This window comes from Micrasema longulum, unplaced genomic scaffold (genome assembly GCF_059751315.1).
Source record: "Micrasema longulum isolate JH-2025_06_02 unplaced genomic scaffold, ASM5975131v1 h1tg000958l, whole genome shotgun sequence".
Classification (NCBI taxonomy): Eukaryota; Metazoa; Arthropoda; class Insecta; order Trichoptera; family Brachycentridae; genus Micrasema; species Micrasema longulum.
Window position 1 is genome coordinate 362,507 of NW_028278149.1, and position 25,384 is coordinate 387,890.

The 25,384-nt window shown below is 34.3% G+C and overlaps 1 protein-coding gene across 3 annotated transcripts in view; it reads left to right on the forward strand.

Annotated features, from left to right (window-relative positions):
• Positions 1-25,384, forward strand: part of LOC148277900 (uncharacterized) — a 55,428-nt gene that overhangs the window by 21,426 nt on the left and 8,618 nt on the right. Inside the window, exons 1-3 of one of the 3 annotated variants that reach the window (XM_088232221.1) lie at positions 10,846-11,039; positions 18,637-18,801; positions 24,137-24,254. In XM_088232221.1, coding sequence (XP_088088347.1) covers positions 18,685-18,801; positions 24,137-24,254 — 235 coding nt within the window. In that variant the 5' untranslated portion in view covers positions 10,846-11,039; positions 18,637-18,684. Of the gene's footprint in view, positions 1-10,845; positions 11,040-15,725; positions 15,866-18,636; positions 18,802-24,136; positions 24,255-25,384 lie in introns of those variants that run through there. The other 2 variants (XM_088232220.1, XM_088232219.1) reach the window with 2 other exon arrangements.

Genomic DNA, 25,384 nt, shown 5'->3' on the forward strand with positions numbered 1-25,384 from the left:
ACTGTAGAATGTGCCTCCTGATCTCAACACTGAAAATAAAAAAACAGAAGCTAAAGAGGAATGGCAGTAAAAAATCTACTTTAAGAAATATAAATCTTGTACATAATAAGCATTAAAAGACAAAGACAACTCGCATTAAAAAAACAAAATCCGTATCGTGCATTTTGGCAAAATAAATATTATAATTATATATTAAATTAGTAAGGTAGTCAAGAGGCCATAGACATAACTTGTCTTAAAAATTTGGCGATTCCATTTATTTATTAAGGAAATCATGCAGTCTTTATATAAATACAACATACAAAAGAACAATTAAAAAAAGTAAGACTAATTACAGATTTCACATCAATTTATTATGAATACAGGAAGAGAAGGGAAAAATAATTGAATTCTAAATAAATAAAAATATTAAATAAATAGTACATAAAAGGGAGAAGACATTGTATAGCTCCAACTCTACTTTCATCCCTCTCTGGGATAAAGTTAGGGTTTCCTAGGACAGCGGTGCCTGTATTTTAACGGCCGTAGTGAACGGTGATGCGGTGGACAGCCGTCGTAACGGTGACTAGACAGTGGTTTTATTTTTTAACGGGGTTATCAATACGATTTTCCTAGGAAACCACTTTCTAGTCACCGTTACGACGGCTGTCAACCGCATCACCGTTCACTGCGGCCGTTAAGATACGGCCACCGCTGTCCTAGGAAACCCTAGCTTTATACTTTCAAAAAAGCCAATACACGTATAACTATTATCAAGGAGTGGTTAGATCGAAATCTTCTCTCGCTAAATTGTAATAAAACACTGTTTATTCCATTTTACAACTCAAAATCATCTTCTCCTTCTTCTTCCCTCAATGTGATGTTTCATAATAAATATTGTCATCTTGACATATGTAATAACTGCGTAAACATGAAGTCTGAAAGGTGCATCAAATACCTGGGAGTAATCATTGACTGTCAACTTAAATGGACTAATCATCTTGAAGTAATCGTTAATAAACTAAGATATTTAACCTGTGTTCAAAAGACTAAGTATTTACGCCCAGCTAAATACGATTAAAATGGTATATTATGCACTTGTACAGTCATCGCTTTCCTATGGAATAATTGGATGGGGGGAACTTACAATAACCATTAAACCATTAGAAACTGTTCAAAAATTTATTTAAAAAATAATGCTTTAAAAAAATCGCACTTTTCCCTCTTTCTAATTGTTCCAAGAAGCTAAACTTTTAGATCTAAGACAAATATATTGTTTGCAATGTTCAAAATATATATTTAAGAACCGAAATTTATTTACAAGTAATTCAAATAGATCAAGTCAAAGAAGGAATCGTGTGTTAGAAATACCACATTGCAAAACGAGGCTCGCACAGAGACATACATATTTTATAGGCCCAAATTTTTAAATTTTTTTTTTACTGATAATATTTCATTGATTCCAAACTTTCAAAATTTTCCTTCTTTTAAAAAACATGCACTATCCTGAATTCAAACTAAAGATATGAACTCTTTTTTTCTATGATTTATTTTGTTGCCCTTTATATTAAGGACTATTTTTGTGTTTTTTTAAAAATATTTTTTAATTACTATAAAAAAAATAATACCATATTATCTTTTACAGAATATTTTATTTTTTCTTTCTTATGTTATACAAAAATATTATATTGAAGCAAAAATTCATTAACATTTTCTTGTATACCCACGAACAGGCCATACCTTTTTGGGTTTTTTTTGTTTACTATTTTTCTATTAATATGTATTTCGTTGATATGTAATTATGCTTTATTTTTTTAATACTCTGTTTTATTATTATGTTTATTGTAAGAAAACAAAAAAAATTAAAAAAAGATAAATTAAAAATCTCTAACAGATTATCAAAAAATATGGTATTTACAGTGTAATATGTCGATGTCACTAAAACTGTCAATATATGTAATCTGTATTCTTCGAAGAGTGCTATTTTTTAAGTAATTAGTCATTGAGTTAGGGATGTCGAAGAGTACAGATTGACGAGTTCTACGGACAGGGACTCGATATGAAATGCCTCTAACAATTTCTGGGCTATCAATTAGGTTATAAACAATTTTGTAGAGAAAGCTCATATCCAAGATGGTACGCAGAGTTGCGAGATTTTGAGCCTTGTGAAAATTATCATAACTTATACGAATATACACTTAGAAAGTTGCAAAAATTCTTACCCATTAGTACTAAATGCACCCTTGTACAAGCATTACTACTACCCATTCTAGATTACGCTGATGTTTCCATGACTGATTTAAGCTGTGAGCAACTCGATAAACTTGAACGACTTCAGAATACATGCATAAGGTACATTTTTGGTCTTAGGAAATATGACAAAATTTCTGATTATCGTAGGCAACTGAAATGGCTCAAAATTAGACAGCGGAGAGACTATCACTCCCTCTCACTTCTGTTCAATGTACTTCACAGTCCTAACGCTCCCATATACCTGCGTGAAAAATTTCAACGCTTATCAGTTCATGGTTTACCTCTTCGTTCTCAAGGCACTCTCTTAATACCCATCCACAATTCCTCTTTCTTCTCTAACTCATATAGTTAGTGTCCATGCGGCTCGACTGTGGAATCATCTCCCATCCACCATCAAAGATGTTACTACATTATCTCTGTTTAAATCACGTCTGAAGAAACATCTCCTTTCTCTTCCTTAATCTCTCCTCCTTTCCTTTTCCCTCTTTCCTCTTTTTTCCTTTTTCCCATTGAGTAATAGTTTTGATTTAAGGTCATTTATAAACAAATACGTTTATTTCTATTTTTATATTTTTTAAAACTTTTTAATCGTTTTTTTTTCTATTGAATATGTTCTGTAACTTGAATTATAAAATAAAACTTTTATTTTATTGGTTGGTTGGAAGAAATTGCCATTTGGCAATAAGCCCGTCAATGTACAAATAACATTATGTACCAAAAGTTAAATAATAAAAAAAAAAACATTTTCTTCATAAACTAAAAATAATAAAGGATTGATTTAGTTTTTTGATGTAAAGTTCAGGCTTTCCATCGGTTGATAATGTGCTTTTCCCAGCACTATAACAACCGATTAAAACCTGGAAAAAGTCAATGAAGTGGTTATGAACGATCGCTGAATCACGATCAGAGAAGTCGCTGATAGTGTTGGCATGTTGGCATATCGATTGGCTTATGCCATGAAATTTTTTCGAATGTTTTGGGTATGAAACGCGTGGCAGCAAAATTTGTTTCGAATTTTGAGTAAAAACAGCGGAGAATGGAAGTTGCTGAGGTGTCACTAAATGAAGTCAACGACGATGCAGAATGGGCCATTATCATGGATTTCATCAGCTAATAAATTAATCTAAAAAATCACAAGCCGATCGGTACTATTCCTTTTAAAATCTGTTAAGAAATAAGTAAATAATTAAATTCTAGTCATTTGAATGGTGCCAAAAACAAACAATTCGTGACGTCATCAAGTATGACGTCTTCGGATGTTTTGTGACGTCATCGGATTTTTTTCATCAAGGTCTATGGATTTTATAGAGTATTGTAGATAGCTTACTTTTTCTATGTGTCGTTTGTTTACATTTACGGCGTCCTGTCACTTATCAAACGCTACGAGTTGTGATTTATAATTTTCATGATAAATGGATAATTCAATTTATCATTATCACAATAAATTAATATTTAGAAGAGGTTGAAAAGCATAAAATAATAAAAGAAATTCGAGATATAAGATGTAATCCGTTTTCACTTTCATCTGTCAGTGCCTGGAACTGGAGTGTGGAGTGGATAAGGGGGGGGGCTTTAGATAATATGCATAGACAACTCTCCTTATATTTCTGTCTGTGGCCTGTGGCATTACCAACATTAAAATGAATGCATTATTCGTGAACTTCTGTGACAAAATTTATTACCAACTTACAAAACGATCGTTTTCGAAAGACCTTATTTTCGAAACGAAAATAATGAATGAAAATATTCATTATTAGGGCTTATATAAACACTGGGAGAATCTTTAAAAAATCTTTTGTTTGTAGAGTAGGTTAAATCCGATATTCCTCCCGAGTGATAATACCCTATTACTGAAACGTGTTATAACAGGTGACGAAACATAGATTTACGGATATGACGTCGAAACTAAGGCTCAATCGTCCCAGTGCACGCACGGTGGTCCCGCGTTCGTAGAGGGGCGGTCATAGCCTTTTGCTGTAGTAATAAACATTCAGAACATATGCCACTGTATTTAAAAAAATACCTTTTCAAAAGAATGATTAATTTCAGAAAAAAACAATTCATTTTTATTGAAATATATAGTTTATTAGTTAAATAAAATAGGAAAAAAATGTAAAACAATGATGATTAGTATAAACATATCAAAATTTTATAATGTCATTATATCGGTTTATTTAGTAGGTACACAAAAATTACATTTTGACACAAACATAGTGAAAGAGTACAAATATAAAACTAAACGTACAAAAAAATAACGGTTTTTTAAAAATCTAGGGTAGGTGTTGTCAATTTACATAAATAAAAATGTCAGCACTTAATATTTACAAAACTATGTATTTTCAAAGAAAAATATTAAAAACTATTAGTTGCACTTAAAAAATAATTAAACACATAACAAACTCTTTTGACAAAATAGACTTCATCTTACGAGGCAAATTCCTAAGGCTTGAAATTAAGGGATCTGAAGTAAGAAGAAGGCTATGTAAGAGATCGGTATTAGATAAAGTTCGTGACATTTTTCGTGTGTTATCGCGCCTATAAAGCTTAATATTTTTGTTGCCTGATTCCGCTGCTTCCTCAGATAACTCTCCAATAGACAATAATGCATGCTCAATCACCTCAGACCTATGAACAGGTATTTTATGGACAGAAGACGGCAAGTAGTACCATGGATATTCCTGAACTAGTTGTTGAGCAGTTTGTAACGTGTAATCCCTACACTTAACTTTATTTATATTATATCCTGATGACAAACATTGCAGCAAATGGCAACACCTGTCTATCAGATCCTTATTAAGGCCGTAATTATATAACAAGTCAGAACACTTAATACTTTCTAAAACTTCCTTTTGAGATTCACTTATACGGTTTGTGGTGTGATCTAACAAAGATTGCAATTCTATTTCGGCAGACGATTTTGTGATTTTTTTCCGATGTTTACACCGCTTTTTTGCATTAAATACATTCCGGTAAGATGGAAGAGTATAGTTTTATTAATAAATACTGATGTTTAGTTAACATTGCTTATACAATAAGGGATACTACTTCATCAGTACTGACTTGTAAAAAAGATGTATTAGATTGATCGGAGTGCTTTAATAAAGTATTTCATTTTGATCGTTTGCTACAGTCCGCGAAATTCTTAATGTGTCGATCATTTAAAAACGGCATCTCTTGGAGCTGCTCCTGGACTTCCTGTACGTTGCGTGGATCCCAAAAGGTCGCATTCTTCTGTCACATTCTACCAATCAGAATATTTACCGACCATTTTTGGCATCCAATGCTTGATTTTTTTTTGTATGTGTAATCAATAGGATTTTTTAAGTTATTTGTGTCGATATTTTTGACATCGGGTATTTGTTTGGCAAACACATGTAAAGTATGGCTTTTTTTCCACATTACTTCCATTTTTAGCAATACAAATGTCAAACAAATGCATTCGCGCGAATAAACACTTGTAAAGAGATCCTAAAAAAAAAATTACAAAATAGTCAGGCATGTAATTTTCCCTATTTTTTTTATTCGTGTGCAATGTACGGAGTGTACGGCTCATACTAAACCCCGGAGCAGAGTTGTGCAGACATATATATATATATCATAAAAACAAATTTTTTGTGAATATTATGTAGTAAATAAGAAACAAAAATATTTTTTTTAATTTAAACAAAATTTGTGCAATATGTAGCAGGGGCATTATTCAAAAACTACTATTCACTTACGCAAATATCAAAATAATAGTATATCAAAATAATCAAACATACTTTCAACTTGAATTTCCATTGCAAAAAAAAACACATCAATTACTAATTTTGAGAAATATAGAACAGTTAACACGGTGAATAATAAGCGCACCGATTACAGTAATGAGCATTTCCTTAGATGTACTCATTCTCGATGCTAAAATACAGATCAACCTTTTAGATATCCTAAATTATTTTTATACTATCAGTAAATTTGGCTTTTAGTCACTAATTACCAGCATTGACAGCATAATTTGGACATGAATATTGGAAGGCTGTGACCTACGGCGGGACCACCGTGCAGTGGAGGCATTTTGGATCGCCAAGACGAAAATCGCCGAGCACGCCGAACACGTCTAACTTTAGCGACTGCCACAGACAAAGTAAAGTTAACAATGAATACAGCTGAAAATTTAGGCACACTTCAGGGGCATGTATACCAACATAATAAAAAATACTATCAGACTCTCATCGGAACCCGTGGAATTAAAAAAAAAACATTTTTTTATGAACAGAACTAGTACACACCTGAACAGAACTAATACACACTGAATATCAAGGTACGCTGGAATCTGGATACTACTCTTCATTTTGAGTCCAATCCTATGGCCAATGTGCAAATTTCTGCGCATGCGCATAAAGTTTCATAACGTTGTTGTATTGTTCTACGGGATTCACAAGAGCATCCAACTTGGTCATTGCAACGAAGAAGAGATTTTTATAACGTATAGCACAAAATTATGTTTAATTGAAATTTGGCCAAAATTTAAGGATATCTCCAGTTTTATTTGCGGTCCTAATGTTTACAGCTTCACCGCTAGGCGCGTCTGCGTTTTTTGTGCTCCGTTAATTAATTAATTTATTTATTTATTTATAGGATTTAAATCATATAATTAAGAAAAGTCCAGAAACCACATACGCACATCAAACAGAAGGCGACTTAACTACTCATAAATGAGTAGGTTTACGTTTTGACCCATTAGTTTCTTTGTAGACGTCGCTCAGTACGCAACTCCTGATTCGCATTTAACCATGCCGTGTTGTGTCCTTTTAAAGTGTAGAAATACTGCCAGAATCTTAAAGAAACAGGATGCAATCACATTTCATGTGTAATTATCAAATGAATGTGTTTGTCACAAATGCATTACTTAAAAATTGAATTATTTTTCCATCTGACAGATTGTCGATGAAACAAAATGGACATTTCGTTAGTGTTGCCAGGGTAGTATTTTTTTTACCTTACTTTGTTCATCGAATGAGAGAACTAATGAAAATTGGGCCCCGGATTAAATAACTACGCGGTGGAAATGTTACTGAAATTATCTTTAAAACATCAAATATCATTTAACAGGATATAAAAATATCCGTTTTGTGTAAAATAAAATTTGTTTTATATTTTAGTTTAAAGTTTATTAATTTTATTTCTCTTATTAAATGACCCTTTACTTATCTACTCTGTTGTGTCAATCAATGTTTCCGCATGCGCAATAAAATTTTAGATAAATTAACAGATTGCTTTTTTTAGTTTGGTCACGTAGAACGAATGGACGACGAAAGAATGGTAAAACAAGTATATATGGCAAAAATGAACGGCAACGTGAGACGAGGACGACCGAGGAAGACGTGGCATGATCAGATAAATCAAAATCTTAAGTCTGGTCAGGTCAAAAGCGGACAGAACCGAAGGGCATGTATGACAAGATGTATGACTATGCTTAGTTCTATGGTTCCAGTATTCTAGCTGGGACGAACAAATATGGCAAAATACCGAGAACACTTGTCTGGTTCCCAGTAAATTAGAAGTTCACTGAGCTGACGCTGGTACGTCACATAATGTTATACCCAATACCGCTCAAAGATGTGGAATAATTTCTTTAAAGGTCTGTCTCCGACTCGACAAAGCAGCGTCGTGAGTAATTATAGATTCACAATTGTTTAAACAAAATATCTCTTAACACTTGTGCAAGTAAGATTAGTAGGCCCGTCGCGATATCGCTCACCTGCCGAGGTGCCAACTGCGCGGCTCGTCAAACTGTGGAGACGCACTAATAAATTAGAGCAAGCGACACAGGGATGGAGGGACATAGTTTAAATTTAAATTTAGTTGTAAAAAACCAGCAGTTCACAACGGAGTTCCAGTGCCAAATCTAATGTATGGGAGCGAAGTATGGAATTGGAAAAATAACGATGAAAGTAGGTTGAATTCTGTCGAAATGCGACCCCTCGGGTGAATGTGTGGTAAAACGATGTATGATAGGTGCACAAATGTCGAGATCCGTGAAGCGAGTAAGGCTGACATGCATTATCGACAGAATCAAGAAAGCGGTGCTGCGTTGGTTTGGTCATGTAGAGCGAATGGACAGCGAAAGAACCTACGATGCGAATGTCGATGGATGCAGAAAACGAGGAAGACCAAGAGAGACATGGCACGATCGAGTCCATCAAATACTTGAAGATGGACATGTCAAAAGTAGGAATAATCGGCGTGCGTGCATGAAAAGATGTATGAAGAGGTCTGTACGCCAAGATAGAGTGTTATGGCGTTCTATCCTTTCTGCCTTACAGGGAAACGGCGTGATGGATTGTTTGTTTGCAATTCGAGGTCTATATGTTTCTTTTTGTTCCGTCGTTTCGGCTACTATTGCAGGAGCTATCTTCAGGGTAAACTGAGTGTTTTGTCTAAAAAAGTATGTGTTTAAATACTAGTAATTTGTACCATGTCGCTGTCGGCAGTAGGCACATTTCTTTTATCAACAATTTTTTGAGTTTGTCCAAATTCCAAAAAGGAAAAGGCAATATAGAAGTCCAGGCATCTATTTTATTTTATTTGACTTTTTGTACATAATGTTATTTGTAAATTGGCGGGCTTATTGCCAAGTGGTAATTTCTTCCAACCAACCAATAAGATAACAGTTTTATTTTTATAATTCAAGTTACAGAACATATTCAATTGAAAAAATATATTAAAAAGCTAAATATATATAAAAATAGAAATAAACGTATTTGTTTATAAATTACCTTAAATCAAAACTATTACTCAATACTACGCTATAGTCCTTAAAATATAGATTGATTAAGTTGACAGCTGTCAAATTAATGTGACTAGTGGTGGAAAAGTACTGATCACTGACCATGTACCGATCAAATCGATTTTATCAGTTTTTTCATGCAAATATGAAACTCAGTTTCCGAAAATTGATATAAAAACGCAAAAACAAGCCTATTATAGTGAGTTTAAGACAATTATTCACCAAAATTAAGACATTTTATACTTTTTCTTTAACAACAACAAATGAATTATCTTTTATTCGTTCGATTTTATTAAATTAATCCCGTCTCTAACAATTTTGCAAAATGACGTAACCTTGCAAGAACGTCGTTAATAATAATGTTTTTTTTTTAGTTTTAAAGCTGATTTTAAATAATTATGTTGATTTATATGTCAAGCATTGTATATAAAATAAAATGAGCATGCCAGATGCGAATGATTTTTTGTGTGTCAACATAAATCACTCCTTATGCATCGCTTCAAGTTCTCCGAGATCAACAGCTGCCCATGGGACGGTGAAACTCCTCAAGATGTCCCTCACCTGTTGATGCATTGCCCCTTTTTCAGCTTTCAAAGACAACAGCTGGAGGCGCGATGCAGAATCCTGGCGGAAGATCTTTGCGACATCCCATCGGTGATAGGCAATAAAGAACTCACACAAGAGGTCGTATCATACATGGTCAATATAGTGCAGGCAATTGGTTCAATAAACCAAAGTGGGGAACAAAATGTCGAACACCCCTCTAGTAAAACGGCAGGCCTGTTGACTGCTGCCAACGGCCGGCTTCTCCTGAAGAGTTTTAAGTGGTTTCCTCTCCACATGAGCAAATGCTGAGAAGTTCCTTATTGGCCCACATTAGAATATTCTTCCTAATCCAAACAGTCTATTTATTTTATTTATTAATTTACCCGCCCTTCGGGCTTTTACATTTATCAGAAATACATTCAAGTGCAGCAGTGAAACATAAGTATGTACATTTAGTTAAAGTTAAAGATAACATAAGAAAAACTAAAAGATACAATAATAAGTAAAAATAAGGATATGTACCAACTACCAACATAAGTATATGGGTATTTTATTAAAATTTACATTTAAAAACTTACACACATACATACACATGCATATGCATACATACACACACATAAATATACATGCATGTAAATATATATTTATATATATATATACACATATATGCATACACATATACATACACATAAGTATGTACATTATTATTGAGATACATGAGAAAAAAAATAGTAAATAAAGAATAATATAATATAATATACAGGGTGTTCTTATTGAGCCGAGGATAATACCCGCACTCTCTCATCTCAGAAACTTCTTTTGGATTTTGTCTATCATAAGAGAGTATTTCAGTTCATGTGGCCCCCAAATCATCGAGCCACTCTCGAGTCTACTTCGCAGCAAGGAGTTGTACAGAGTCCTCAGTACGCGGGTATTTTCAAAATCCCTGCAGTACGCAGAATAAATCCTAACATCTTCAATGCAATACCACTGATTGTCTCTATGTGTTCATGAAATGTCAGAGTGCTCACAAATCTAACGCCCAGATCCTTAACATTCGATGTTCGTATTAGATTCTGGTCATTCATTTGTAGCGAAAGAATATAACGAAAGACTAAAGAATCAGTGGCAATGCTACAGACCATTCTGTGTAGGCTGGATAATGCATTGCTGCGTACCCAATTTCTCATAGGACTGAACTTCCCCGTTTACTTCACGCGATTTTGAACAACGACGAATTGGTCCGATTTTCTTACCAAGTTTGAGAAACGTGGTGAAATAAGCCATGCTCTAATTTTAGTCCGATTTTTTTCAATGAACAGGCGCGTTGAATTATATCATTACGAAACTATAAATGATATGATTAATCTAACTGTTTTCAAAATCTTGGACAATGAATACAAACGCGTAATTACTAGCGGAGAAACTCATATAAAAGAAAAATATCATACAATTGTGGACGAAAATACGACGTGGAAATCACAAATAAAAGGTACATGGCAATAACAGGCTTAAGCTAGGGTTTCCTAAGACAGCGGTGCCCGTATTTTAACGGCCGTAGTGAACGGTGATGCAGTGGACAGCCGTCGTAACGGTGACTATAGTGTGGTTTCCTAGGAAAACGGTGTTATCAATACCATTTAACAGTTTCCTAGGAAACCACTCTCTAGTCGACGTTACGACGGCTGTCTACTGCATCACCGTTCACTACGGCTTTTAAAATACGGGCACCGCTCTCCTAGGAAACCCTAGCTTTACAATCCTTACTTAAACGACAAACAAACCACGCCGTTTTCCCGTAGCGGTAGCCACAGAGGATTTTGTTTCATGAAGGTAAGATGGTCAGTCTTACGCTTCAGGTACCAACCAGTCCAGGAGCCTTATGCTGGAAAGATGTGACGTTTTGTCACCCACTCGACAATGGTTGATTGGGCATCTCGATTGCTTTGTCATAATGCTATTCTTGAAAACCCTCCGACCATTTAATAGCTGATTCGTTTCGTCCTAAAAATGCTATGTATACTCTTTTCTACAGGCATGTGATGCACCAAAAAATACCCAATAGGCAATTATCATGAATTTTTTTATTGGCTAATAAATTAATCTAAAAAATCACAAGCCGATCGGTACTATTCTTATTAAAATCTGATAAGAAATAAGGGAGATATAAAGAATTAAATTCTTGTCATTTCAATAGTGCCAAAACAAATTATTCGTGACGTCATCAAGTATGACGTCTTCGGATGTTTTGTGACGTCATCGGATTTTTTTCATCAAGGTCTATGGATTTTATAGAGCATTGTAGATAGCTTCCTTTTTCGATGTGTCGTTTATCATTTATCATTTATTTATTCATATATATGTACATTACAAAATAAAATATCTTAATTCATACATATAGAAATAATTAGGTAAAATTAGGTATATTTAAAAAAAACACATTAGTGTACATAATATCCAAAGAATAATATGTTAAAAAAGTAAGAGAATCTTGTAACGAAAAACTCCCTCAGAGACGTGAAAAATGTCAATGTGCAAAGTGATATTGTTCAACATAGAGATAGCCCTTCCAACAGGCATAACCATTGGTAGGTTGGTCCTGTATATTGGAATGTGAAACAGTCTATGTTGACGCTGTCTAAGGTAATTATCAGGAACATAAAAGCTAATGCTCCGCATAATTTCAGGGTTGTCAATAATACCGCGCAACAATCGAAAGAAGTGCGTTGTTAAATACACATTCCTTCTAGTCTTCAAACTGCTGTAACCAAGCATACCCTGGAGAGTTTGTTTACATTTACGGCGTCCTGTCACTTGGCAAACGCTACGAGTTAGGTATGATTTATAATTTTCATGATAAATTGAATTAATTGAGAAGAGGTAGAAAATCGTAAAATAATAACAGAAATTCGAGATGTAAGATGTAATCCGTTTTCACTTTCATCTGTCAGAGCCTGGAAGTGGAGTGTGGAGTGGGTAAGGGGGGGGGGGGGGCTTTAGATAATATGCATAGACAACTCTCCTTATATTTCTATCTGTGGCCTGTGGCATTACCAACATTAAAATGAATGCATTACTCGTGAACTTCTGTGACAAAATTTATTACCAACTTACAAAACGATCGTTTTCGAAAGACCTTATTTTCCAAACGAAAATAATGAATGAAAATATTCATTATAAGGAATTCAAACACTATGGTCCTTAAAATGTAACATGATTAGAGTGACAGTTATCAGAAAAAGTGACGACATAACTTTGTAGTAACGACAAAGGAGTTATTTTAAGGACTATAAGTTTTACGTCGAGCGACGTAGTAACCACGCGAGATTACATTTCTAATTCATCGTCAAAGAACTGCGTATGGATTTATACACTACAAGATTTGGTCCTTTGGAGGGGCAGGTTTGATACAAAAAATGGGTTAATTTATTCTTCCCACGCTATATCCTGAGATTCACGCTTTGAAGCATATGATTTTCAAGTGCATACGATAAACGACCCCTTTTCAATAAAAATACATGATTTCTGCATTCCTTAAGATGTTAATATTGGGCTCAAGGGCTTTACTAGAGGTTAAGTGTCAAATGCATCAGAACTCTGGGTATATTTCATCCTGTGGAGAACGCAATTTCTACCACCATAGTCCTTAAAATGTAACATGATTAGAATGACAGTTGTCAGAAGAAGTGACGACATAACTTTGTAGTAACGTCAAAGGAGTTATTTATATTGACACACGAAAAATCATTTGTATCTGGCGTGTTAATTTATTTTTTAATACAATGCTTGACACATAAATCAACATCAATATATAAAATTAGCTTTAAAACTAAAAGAAAACCAAAATAAACCTAATTATTAACGACGTACAAGGTTACATCATTTTGCAAAAACGTTAGAGATGGGACAAATTGATAGAATAAAAAAATATTTCATTTGATACTGTTCACGAAAAAAGTAAAAATGTCTCATTTTTTGGTGAATAACTGTGTTAAACACACTATAATATGCTTGTTTTTGCGTTTTTATATCAATTTTCGGAAACAGAGTCTCATGATTGCATGAAAAAACTGATACAATCGATTTGATCAGTGATCAGTAATTTCCCATCACTAATCATTCTAAATAAGCTATATTTTAAGGTCTGTAGGAGAATCTTTAAAAATCTTTTATTTGCAGAGTAGGTTAAATCTGATATTCCTCCCGAGTGATAATACCCTATTGCGTATTATTTGTTCTATTCTGAGTATAAGATTTTCTCCGACGAATGTTTAATTTAAATGAACTTGTTGACTCCAGCCTTACCTGTTATCAGATAATTCTGTGATCAAGCAAACAGCAAATGTACGACTCGAGATAAGACACTGCCTGGGTCTAGAACGATAAGAAACTTCCAGAATACCTGTGTATAATAAAACTTTTCATGCTAGATTGTTATTCTTATTATTTATTTGTTTATTTATTGTTTATTAATGACTTATCACCGTATAGTTTTAAAGGAAAAAATATTATGTATGCCGACGACATTGGACTATTCTATAAAATCAAACAGACGTATTAACAAACAATTACATGCCTTGGGAATAAGAGATCCATTACTCTCATTTATTAAATCGTATCTTACCGGTAGGAAACAAAATGTTCGGATAAATAACTATTTATCAACCAGTGCTGATGTTACATCAGGTGTACCTCAGGGTGCTCATTTGGCACCCCTGCTTTTCAATGAGGAAGTTCAGTAGTTTTTTAAAATTTTTTCATTTGTTAATAGACGGTTAAACTAAGTCAATTTTTTTTTTTAAATTTTTTGTATCGTATTATCGGCGCTACGATTTTTCAAAGTTTTGTATTTCTGAAATAACTCCGCGTGTAACGTCAGAGGTTCATTTCCGCTTATTCTCATTCAGTTCTTCCTATTGGTCCAGAAGCGACAAGCAGACCGGAAATCTTCCATAGCTCTCAGATCATAGGTTGATACACATGAACCAGTGACGTCATTGAAAGTAGTGCGTTTTTATCAAAATATTTTTTATTATTTCTTCTGTACATTTTCAAGAAACTTTGTCATACAATTTAATGCTTTAATTTTTACCCCGCGTAAGAAAACATTTTTTGTATCCAATTTCCCGTAGGGCTGAAGTTCCTCATTTGTTTATTAATAATGTTTCTAAATTATTCTCTTACTCTCGCTTTTGGCTCTTTGCGGACGACAGCAAAATTCTCAAAATAATTTAACTCGAACCACGTTAAACCACGTGAAAACACGGGACCGGGACACAACGCATGGTTATTTTATAATATTGTGATTATTCACGGCTCCGAGATTCAAAGCACAAAAAAAGGAGTGAGGCCCTATATATGTGCGAACATTTCAATGCGCAAAGTGGCTCTTCATAAAGGCGGCCTCTGTGGTGTAGTGGTCAAGACGCTTGACTCACGCACGGAAGGTTCCGGGTTCGATTCCCGGTGAGAACACAAAAAATAAAAATGTGATTTTTCTCAAGCCTGGGTGCTCTGTGATGTAATTCACCACTGTTATTAGGCCCCCTGGCCTGTTGTGGTGCAAAAAAAAAAAAATGTAAAAAATTAAATTTAAAAAAAAAAGGCCAATGTTGGCAAAACTATCATGCATACATTAATTACCTTTTAAATTGTTTAAAATAAATATGAGAAGGTTTAATTAATTTAACCCAGAATTTTCATAATTATGACACTTTTAAGAAACCCTTCACAAAGTATGAAATTTCACAAAAATGGGCCGGGCACATGGTAAATTCTATTTGTATTCGGCCGGTGCCAAAGTGTTAAAAATGAACACGCCAGATACGAATGATTTTTCGTGAGTCAATATAAATAACTCCTTAGACGTTACTACAAAGTTATGTCGTCACTTTTTCTGACAAATGTCATTCTAATCAAGGTATATTTTAAGGACTATAATCATTCGGCTCTTTACAGTTATGTGAATTTTGTTGATATTAATTTTTCACTAAATCGTTCCTAATCACAATCGCGAACCGCAAAATCAATTAAAGTTATCGACAGATACAATGACAATGAATTAGTTAATCAATTCTTGGGGATTAGATAAGATTATCTAAAGAATACGTCACGATTGCACATAGCAAACAATATTAAACTCAGTGACATTTCTGCGGTGGCTTGTTGATGAAATATTTGACAGCTCGGCCATTGTTCCGTTTTGTGCCGTGTCCCAGTCGCCATAGATTGCGTTGTTTATTGCAATAATTTAATTTACGAAAGTGCAATCAGACGAGGCGTCCAATTAATCTGTCTTTCTGTTCAGTTTTATATTAAGTAAGTTTTAGAACTATAGTCCTTAAAATATAGCTTCATTAGAATGACAGTTGTCAGAAAAACTGACGACATAACTTTGTAGTAAGTGATTTATATTAACACACGAAAAATCATTCGTATTTTAATTATTTTTTTAAATACAATACTTGACATATAAATACACATAAATATATAAAATCAGCTTAAAAACAAAAAAAAAACACGAATAAACCTTATTATTAACGACGTTCTTACAAGGTTACATCATTTTGCAAAAACGTTAGAGATGGGACAAATTGATCAATGTAAATTAATCGAATAAAAAAATAGGTCGTTTGATAATGTTCACGAAATAAGTATAAATGTTTCATTTAAATTATTTATTGAAAATTCTTGATGGAATTCCATTGTAATGATGTAATAACTTATATTTACACTGTATAATATTCACCAGTCTGAAGATGCCCATTAGAGGGTGAAAGCGCTAATTGGTCAAAATAAATAAGTCAAAGTGTACCAAGTATTTTTTTAATTAATAACTTATATTTAAATATTAATGAACTTTTAACCATAAAAATAAAACAAATTTTATTTTACATAAAACAGATATTTTTGTCATGTTTTATTAAAAATTTATTTACAATTTTTTAAAAACCCGTTAGAGTTACATAAGAAATTTAATATTGTCTAGTCATTTTATGTCTCGTCTAGTCTAGTTAGTTCAGTCATCATGTGCTTTTTCAGATTGATTTTAAATTTGTCTCCAGTTAAAGTTTTCAAGTAGTAAGGTAGGTCGTTGTAGTGTTTAAGTCCATTATGTAGTATTTTTGACTGTCCTGTGTTTGTCTTTGCTTTTTCAATATGATAGTGTTGTTGTTGTCTGGTGTTATATTTGTGTATGTCAGCATTTTCGACTAATATTATGTCGTCGTCTTGTATGTTTCCCAGTGTTATTTTGTGCACAATTTTTAAGGTCTCAATTTTAGTCAAGTAGTTTATGTCAAACTGGTGTGTTTTTTTGTACAGTTCAGTCGTAGAGGTCAGGTAGGGTAGGTTGTATGTTAGTTTAAGTATTTTATTCAGAAGGCGATCATGTAACTCAATTTACTTTTGACATAGACTTCGTACATAAAATAAATAATATTAAATAATATTTGATGTTTTAAAGATAATGTCGGTCAAATGTCCACCACGGCATAGTTTAATCAGAGAGGTCCAATTTTCGTTAGTTCTCTCATTAGATGAGCAAAGCGCTAGTCCATGATTGGAAAGTTAAACTAAATTCTCAGATAGATACCGAGGTGCCGGGTTTCGAAGAATGTTGTATAAAAGATAAAGAAATTGGATGTTTATGCTCTGTCCAAAAGAACGCCATTTTAATTGTTTTCGATAGAAAGACATCAAAGATTTTTTTGAATAAGGATTTCAGTAAAACCTTTTACCAATTTTCTTATTCCTATAAATAATACCTTTTTAATAAGAACATATCAAAACGATCTAACCGATAGTTTTAATTTCCCCTTTGTTAATAAGCTTTTTGTAATATTGCTTTTTAGAAACAGAACTATAGTCCTTAAAACAAAGTTTAAATTAAATGACAGCTGTCAAACTATGTGATGCGAAGTTATTGATCACTGATCATGTACCGATCAAATCGATTTTGTTAGTTTTTTCATGCAAACATGAAACTCTGTTTTCGAAAATTGATATAAAAACGCAAAAACAAGCCTATTATAGTGTGTTTAAGACAATTATTTACCAAAAATAAGACATTTATACTTTTTTCATGAACAAAATCAAATGAATTATTTTTTTGTTCGATCGATTTACATTGATCAATTTGTCCCATCTCTAACGTTTTTGCAAAATGATTTAACCTTGTAAGAACGTCGTTAATAATTAGGTTTATTTTTGTTTTAAAGCTGATTTTATATATTTATGTTTATTTATTAGTTAAAAATATATATTAACATACCAAACACGAATGATTTTTCGTGTGTCAATATAAATCACTCCTTAGACGTTACTTCAAAATTATGTCGTCAGTTTTTCTGACAACTGTCATTCATTGTCAACTGTCGCGAATGAACCACTCTACCTCCGTAAAAGATTCAGAATAGCACCCCTGGGCTGGTATTCTGAATCTTCTCTACTTCCTCATCATCATCATCATTCCCTTTCCGCACCTAATGGTGCATAGGTTACCGCATTGCGTACACCGATTGCAGCGTATCTTGATAATTTTTGTCACATGAATGTAAGATTATCAGTCTTACGCTTACGGTTTAAGTGTCAACAGTAAAAGTCAACAGATGGAAGAGTTGAGGAAATGTGGATGTTCAAACATGGGTCTGCCCATGAGGTGAATGTTACAGTGTGTTAAGTGGCCACTTGAACCAGCTAATGACAGGTCGTAAGCCCTGTAAATGCCTAGGCTTTCATATTCCCATCTCAAAAATGTTTTCCCTGTCTGTTGAAATTAATTGAAATATGAATAACTCCCCAGGGAGGAAATCCAGCCAGTCTGCAAGGCATTATAAGCAATTATATAGCGTCCATTTTCAATCAATATTTCATTTGAACCGTGTCGGGAATCGAACCAGAGACCTCAGTAATAAATAAGTAAACAAAAACAAAAAAATTAAGTTGAAAATAAAATCATGAAATTCTGTGAGAGAGCAAAGCCATCTTGGCTATTGTGACGTGTCTAATTGTATGGCATCGCTTATAACAGCATCCGTTATCAAGTTATCACTGGCGAGATTGTTGACTGGATTTATCTCTATTTGCAGACTCTCGTTGCCGGCAGAGTCAACAGTCAACAGTCAGCAGAGAGGAGAATGGAGATTAGGAATGTTTGCCGTGGGCTCCTGTGCATGGGACTTATGGCCATAAACACGTCTCCCGCGTCATGTGATGTGGACCCCGTCTTGCTCTGCTCCGCGGGGTTTTGCAGTGTGAGTTATTTGTTTAGAAGTCGTATATCAGACCTGACAAATGAAATCAGAGGAATCCTCAACGGCGTAGGCACAATAGGCCCGTTATTTTGTTATTTGACAATGACAGTGCATTACGCTACGGGCTGTTTAACCCATCGCCAGCCGCGTGCACAGAGTTTTCAACTAGGGTAGGCAGTAGAAAAAAAGTATGTTTATATAGTATAAGTACCTAATCAATCTTACCAAACAGTTTCCTTCACTAGTCACATTAGTTTGAATCACTATACTGTAGGTAGTTAATATTGAAATTACCTAAGCTACATCAAATATCCAAATAAATGCTAAATTTTTATGATATTTTTTTTATTTTTTTATTTTTTTATTTTATTTTTTTATTTTTGCACCACAACAGGCCAGGAGGCCCAATTACAGCGGTGAATTACATCACAGAACACCCAGGCTTGAGAAAAATCACATTTAATTTTTGTGTTCTCACCGGGAATCGAACCCGGAACCTTCCGTCTGTGAGTCAAGCGTCTTGACCACTACACCACGGAGGCCGCCCAATATATTTCTTATTTTCAATATAATTTATATAATATATTGCTACGAAATTCTTCTTTTAAATATTTTTATATTTTCATTTATTACGGTTGCTACACTCGAAATAAAATCATTTTGGGCTCTATTTGATATTATCGTAAATGCACTACTAGATAATTGCAAGTGATTTTTCAAGATACCGACATATTTAGCTAGCAAATCAATAAGTAAAAAAAAAAACTTTTGTATATTTTTTTTTTGAATAAACGGGAAACAAAAATAATCTCAATTATATAATTATAACAGAAACCAATTTGATGTTATTTATTCGTCATGACTGTCTTTTATTAAATAATGATCGAAAAAACGCAAGATGTCAGTAAAGTATTCGTTTGTTCTTTTTAAAACAATGTACCTACCAACGTTCAAAATCACTGCCTACTAGCTTACACATACACGCGTAATTACAACTGAAATAAAACTCACACATACACATTTCGTTCCCGCATCGCGTTATGTTCATATGGAAGAAAAAGGCATTTGTAGTTCGTGCTTCTCCCGACCCAGGCCGATAGCGGCGCGCTGATCGGTACAATATATTACTTAACCGAATTATCTCTGGCGCGTTTTTCAAATTTTTAAAAGAGTTTGTAATATTTTTAATATTATTTTTTGCTATTATTTTAATGAAATTCTAGTAAAGTAGGCACTGCTTATGTGCCTTTATGGAACGCACGCCACTGCCCATTACAGACTGTAAACATAAGATAGAAAATAATGAATAGAAAGCAGATAGATGCTAAACTGCCGATATGTACAAAAAAATAGATCCATATTATCCGCAGAAGCCGTCTTCAACAAGCAAATTGCCACATTAATGGGTGAATTCCGACTTGCATTAGCTTGCGTGCTTCTGGGTGAGTAAAACAGTGCATGAGATCTCGCTCTAGTATAATTATTGGGAACATACAAACTGATCCCTTTCAGTATATTTAGATGATATATTCTTCCAAAAATCAGTTCATAGAAATGTTTCACAATAAAAATTTGACGACGAGATTCGAAGGTGTTGTAATCCAGCGTCCCTGCTAAAAATACTGATGGATATAAGAATGGATAATTATTAGTTTCTTTAAGATATAAGTATCGCAAAAATCGCTTTTGGACCTTTTTTATTTCAGGGATATGATTTGATTTAGAAGGGTCGCAAATTATAGAACATTATTTTAGTATGCTGCGGACTAGTGTATCATACAATGTGCGAATTGCAGCTTCTTCTTCTCTGTCGTTCTTCAGTTCTGAGGTCGTGATCATTGATACTCTCACCAGCCATTCCATTGGCAAAGCGTCTCCACTCTTCACGGCTCTGCGCCCTCTCCACAGTTCCATATAGGGTCGCCCGTGAGGTTATTTTCACCTGGTCAATCCATCGAGCTGCAGTTCTGCCTCTGATTCTTCATCCTGGCACACTGCCCGTGATTATTATTTTCTCCAGATTTTCTGGGTCACGTCTAGCTGTGTCCGAAGAACTTTTTTAATATTTTTTATATGGGAGTTGCATTATTTTTTACCTTGCTTATAATATGCAAGGTTTATATTTCAAAAAGAGGATTTTTCTGCTATTATATAATTTTATTTTAGCTAAATAGTTTGGGATCAGGAAGGATATTCTAATGTGAGCCAATGAGGTACTTCTCAGCATTTGCTCATGTTGAGAGGAAACCACTTAAAACTCTTCAGGGAAGCCGGCCTGTTGACAGTTGTGAACTGGCCTTCCATTCCACCAAAAGAGTGTTTGGCATTTTGTTCCCTACTTTGGTTAATTTTACCAATTGCCTGCACTATATTGATCATGTATGATACTACCTCTCGTGTGAGTTCTTTATTATCTATCACCGATGGGATGTTGCATAGTTCTTCACCCAGGCTTCTGCATCGCGCCTCCAGCTGTTGTCTTTGAAAGCTGAAAAGGGGGCAATGCATCAACAGGTGAGGGACATCTTGTGGAGTTTCATCGTCGTATGGGCAGCTGTCTATCTCGGAGAGCTTGAAGCGATGCAGGTAGTTCATGAACCCACCGTGACCCGTGAGAATCTGGGCGAGCTCGTAGCCAGCTTTCTGCATTCGCCTGAAATCATAGGCGTGGAAAATTGTTAGAAAGACATTTTTGTAATACTTCCGGTAAGTTCACTCAAATAACGATCGTTCCAGAGTTGAAGGGTTCTGCTTCTTATTTTCCCTTTGGCAAAGCTGAGCAGGAAATCAGCGAAATCGGGGGCTGTCTTCTTAAGCGTAGCTTCCCGAGCTTTTTCGTCAAGCGTTCGAAGAACTGCAGAATACGTTTGCGGCATATGGCCGATAGGCAAAGTATTCTGGCTGTTATTTTGTCTGTCCATGGTATTCTCAGCATTCGACGCCAACACCACATCTCGAAGGCATCTATTCTCTCCTGGTCGCGTGTTTTAATCGTCCACGTTTCTGCGCCATCTAAGAATATTAGGAACACAAGCGTACGCACTATGAACATTTTAGTTTCCTTCGAGATACCCTGAGATTGCCAAATTTCGGTCAGTCGAGTCATGGCATATTTTGAGTTAAGGGTGCGTCTTTTGATTTCTGATGTGCATGCACCGCCCGCAGAGATGGATGAGCCACTTTTTCAAAGTCTTGGAGTCTATTTGATGGTTGTAGCATATTGGCTCGGTCATTTCCAACCCAAATTTGGACTTTCTGCTGCTGAATGGCTTTTTCAGTTCATCTTTAGCGAATTGCAGCAGTATTATTGATATATTTAGATAACTCCTCTGGAGTTTCGAGTAATATTGATTTATTCATGTTAATTTATCTTCAGATATATGTATGGCCAACTCCCCCGGACTTACCCTTTTTAAATTAGAAATTTAAATATTCTATGTATTTTTACATCAAATCTCGTATACTAATTTACTTTAATTAACTCTGTTGTACCTACTCGCACTCCACTGGATTTCCCACTAATATTGATTCAAAAGATGTTTTTTTGTTGTGTATTCAGTTTTTTATTTGTTTTTACCACTCTAGATTATAAAAATGGGACATTTGTGTATGATTTACGTCTATATATACAATGAACATGACTTTGTGATGAAATTTAAAGACGCATTACAGATAAGCATTGTAATTATTACGCATATTTTTATTTATTCGTAAAAATACATATTACAAAAAAAATAAAAACGTATCCTTAGGGTTAACGTATCCTTAGAAGTAAGCTCTACGAGGCCCTGTGCTTATTAGGGATACAATTTAATGGAAAGTAGAAGCATCCATATTATTAAAGAATACTACGAATATTAATTATTAAATAAATATGTAATAATTTATATTTTTGTATACTTTAATAAAATGCATGCATTTTAATTTGAGGATTTTAATTGCTATACACACGTTCGAAGGTAAGATCTACATTTCGCTGAAAACCGCACGCAAATTGGTCGAGTAGTTATTTATTTTAAAGAAACAAACAGTCGACAATGAAATAATAACATTTTTTAAAAAAATACAGTTTAAAGACAGACCCGCAAAGTTTCTAAATAAAAATTATACATTTAAATTTATTTCAATAGAGAGGGAAAACATTTTTGAGAAGGGAATATGGAAGTCTAGGCATTTACAGGGCTCATGACCTGTCATTGGCTGGTTTAAGTGGCCACTTTACACACTGTGTAACATTCACCATTCTGCCCATGTTTGAACATCCGCATTTCCTCAACTCTTCCATATGTTGGCTTTTGTGAAGTAAAAGAGCTGAAACCATTATCAAGTGGGTGAGATTCATCCAGCTGAACCAAATCACCTACTACCCCAACTTGATTTCCATTTTCTAATAGTGAGTTATTTACAACTCGTTAAAAATGGCCACCAAAATTGAAATATTTTGGTAAATTATAAGAACGCTAATATTTATTTTTTCCTTCTCAAAAAAAATTAAAAAATTGATCGAAAAATAAAAAACATTTGATGTTGTTCATGAAAAAAGTATAAATGTCTTATTTGTTGGTAAATAATTGTGTTAAACATACTATAATAGGCTTGTTTTTGCGTTTTTATATAAATTTTCAGTATTCCTCCATTACACATTTACGTATCGACTAAAATAATTTGCTATTAAATAATAAGTACTTATTAGGCACAAAAAAGCATTTCATCGGAAATCGGGGATAAATTACAAATATCATTAAAAGTATACTCTCAGTCAGGCACGTAGTCCAGTACTATATAGCTACTCAGTAGCTCTCGGAAAGTTGGCGCGGGTGCACGTTTCTCCCGAGTCGTTAGCGATACCCAATGGTTTTTTCATGTTTTCAGCAGTTAGACTTGAAATATTATCACCTTTGAATTAAATTATGGTTAATTAAAGCTATTCCTTTTTAAAAAAATAAAATATTGTGTAGTGACTCTACACAGCACCGTAACGCGCAGGTGTTTTTAGGACAGTAAGGAAAAGGTTAAATCATTTTGACACAAAAAGTTTCATTGGAGTTTATGTTTTTACGTATTTTTAAATGAATGTAATTTTTAACTTGTCTGTAATAAAATAATCAGTTTTATTTTCAATAAAAGTTATCTTTGTATGTTTTTTTAATCTTTAGTTTTGGTATACCGCGATTTTTCCTTAGGATCAAAAGTGCTCCCCGACTTCAAAAAGCTTCAGAACCGCTGATATGGATAGTGAAAAAATCCCAAATCAAAAATTTTCACCATCTTTGTCGCGTCATGTTAAGCTTCATCTCCGTTGAAATACATCTAATACGGGAATGCGCATGTCTAGGATCAAGTGTGTCCAGAGCCCCCCGAGCACTGCACGGCGCAGAACGAAACCCACAATGGAATATGGATGCCTTCACAGACGTTCTGCAATTGCTGCGACTTCTGTCTCGTGTACCTGGGTAAGTCAGCGCGAGAACCTCGCGAGAACATCCCTCGGCGATGTTTTGACCATGTCCAAATGTGCCCTGGCAAAACGTACCTGGTCAGCGCCATGCGAAGGAACAGATTTATTTATTTAAAAAATTAACATTTACAAATAAACCAAAATTATACGCCGATTACAACAACAAAAACAACAAGCCATCACGCCGTTTCCCCGTAAGGGTAGGCAGAGAGGATATTAATTACAAATAAAAATACAATATCACAGCTAAATACAATTTTTACATTTATCAAATACATATATTTACATTAACGTTTCCCATTACGTAAAAGAAATAAACAATTCTTGTGTACATAATGGGGAGTGACATCTTACAATAGATTATTTTATTTTAATCAATAATATTTTTAGAATAACATAAATACAAACAAACAAACTTTTTTCATAAACAGTACACACATTTGACCTATTTGGCTTGATCCACTCATCGATCCGTGCGCAACCCACCTCCACTATCCATTTCTTAATAGCAATTTTATATTGTGAGAACTTACTAATTCAACAACAACAAACCATCACGCCGTTTCCCCGTAAGGGTAGGCAGAGAGGATAGAACGCCACGTCACTCCATCTTTGCATACAGATCTTGCTTCCTTTAAATTCATACATCTTCTCATGCACGCGCGCCTATTATTCCGACTTTTGACATATCCATCTTCGAGTATTTGTTGGATTTGGTCATGTCATGTTTTCCTCGGTCTACCTCTATTTCTGCATCCATCAACATTCGCATTGTAAAAATTCTTAGCCGTTCTTTCGCTGTCCATTCGCTCTACATGTCAGAGCTCCTTTCTTGATTTTGTCGATAATGCTTATCTCAGCCGTACGGATCTCAACATTTGTGCATCTATCGTATATAGTTTTACCACACATTCGCCTGAGAGGTCTCATTTTGACAGCATTCAGCCTATTTTCATCCCTGTTTTTCCAAGTCCATACTTCGCTCCCATATATCAGGGTCGGGACCGGGACTCCGTTGTGAACTGCTAATTTTGCCTCTTGAGACAAACTTTTATTTGCCAAGGTTGATTTCAGTGCACCGTTCACTCTGTTCCCAGCACTCACCCTCCTTTCCATATCTTCCAC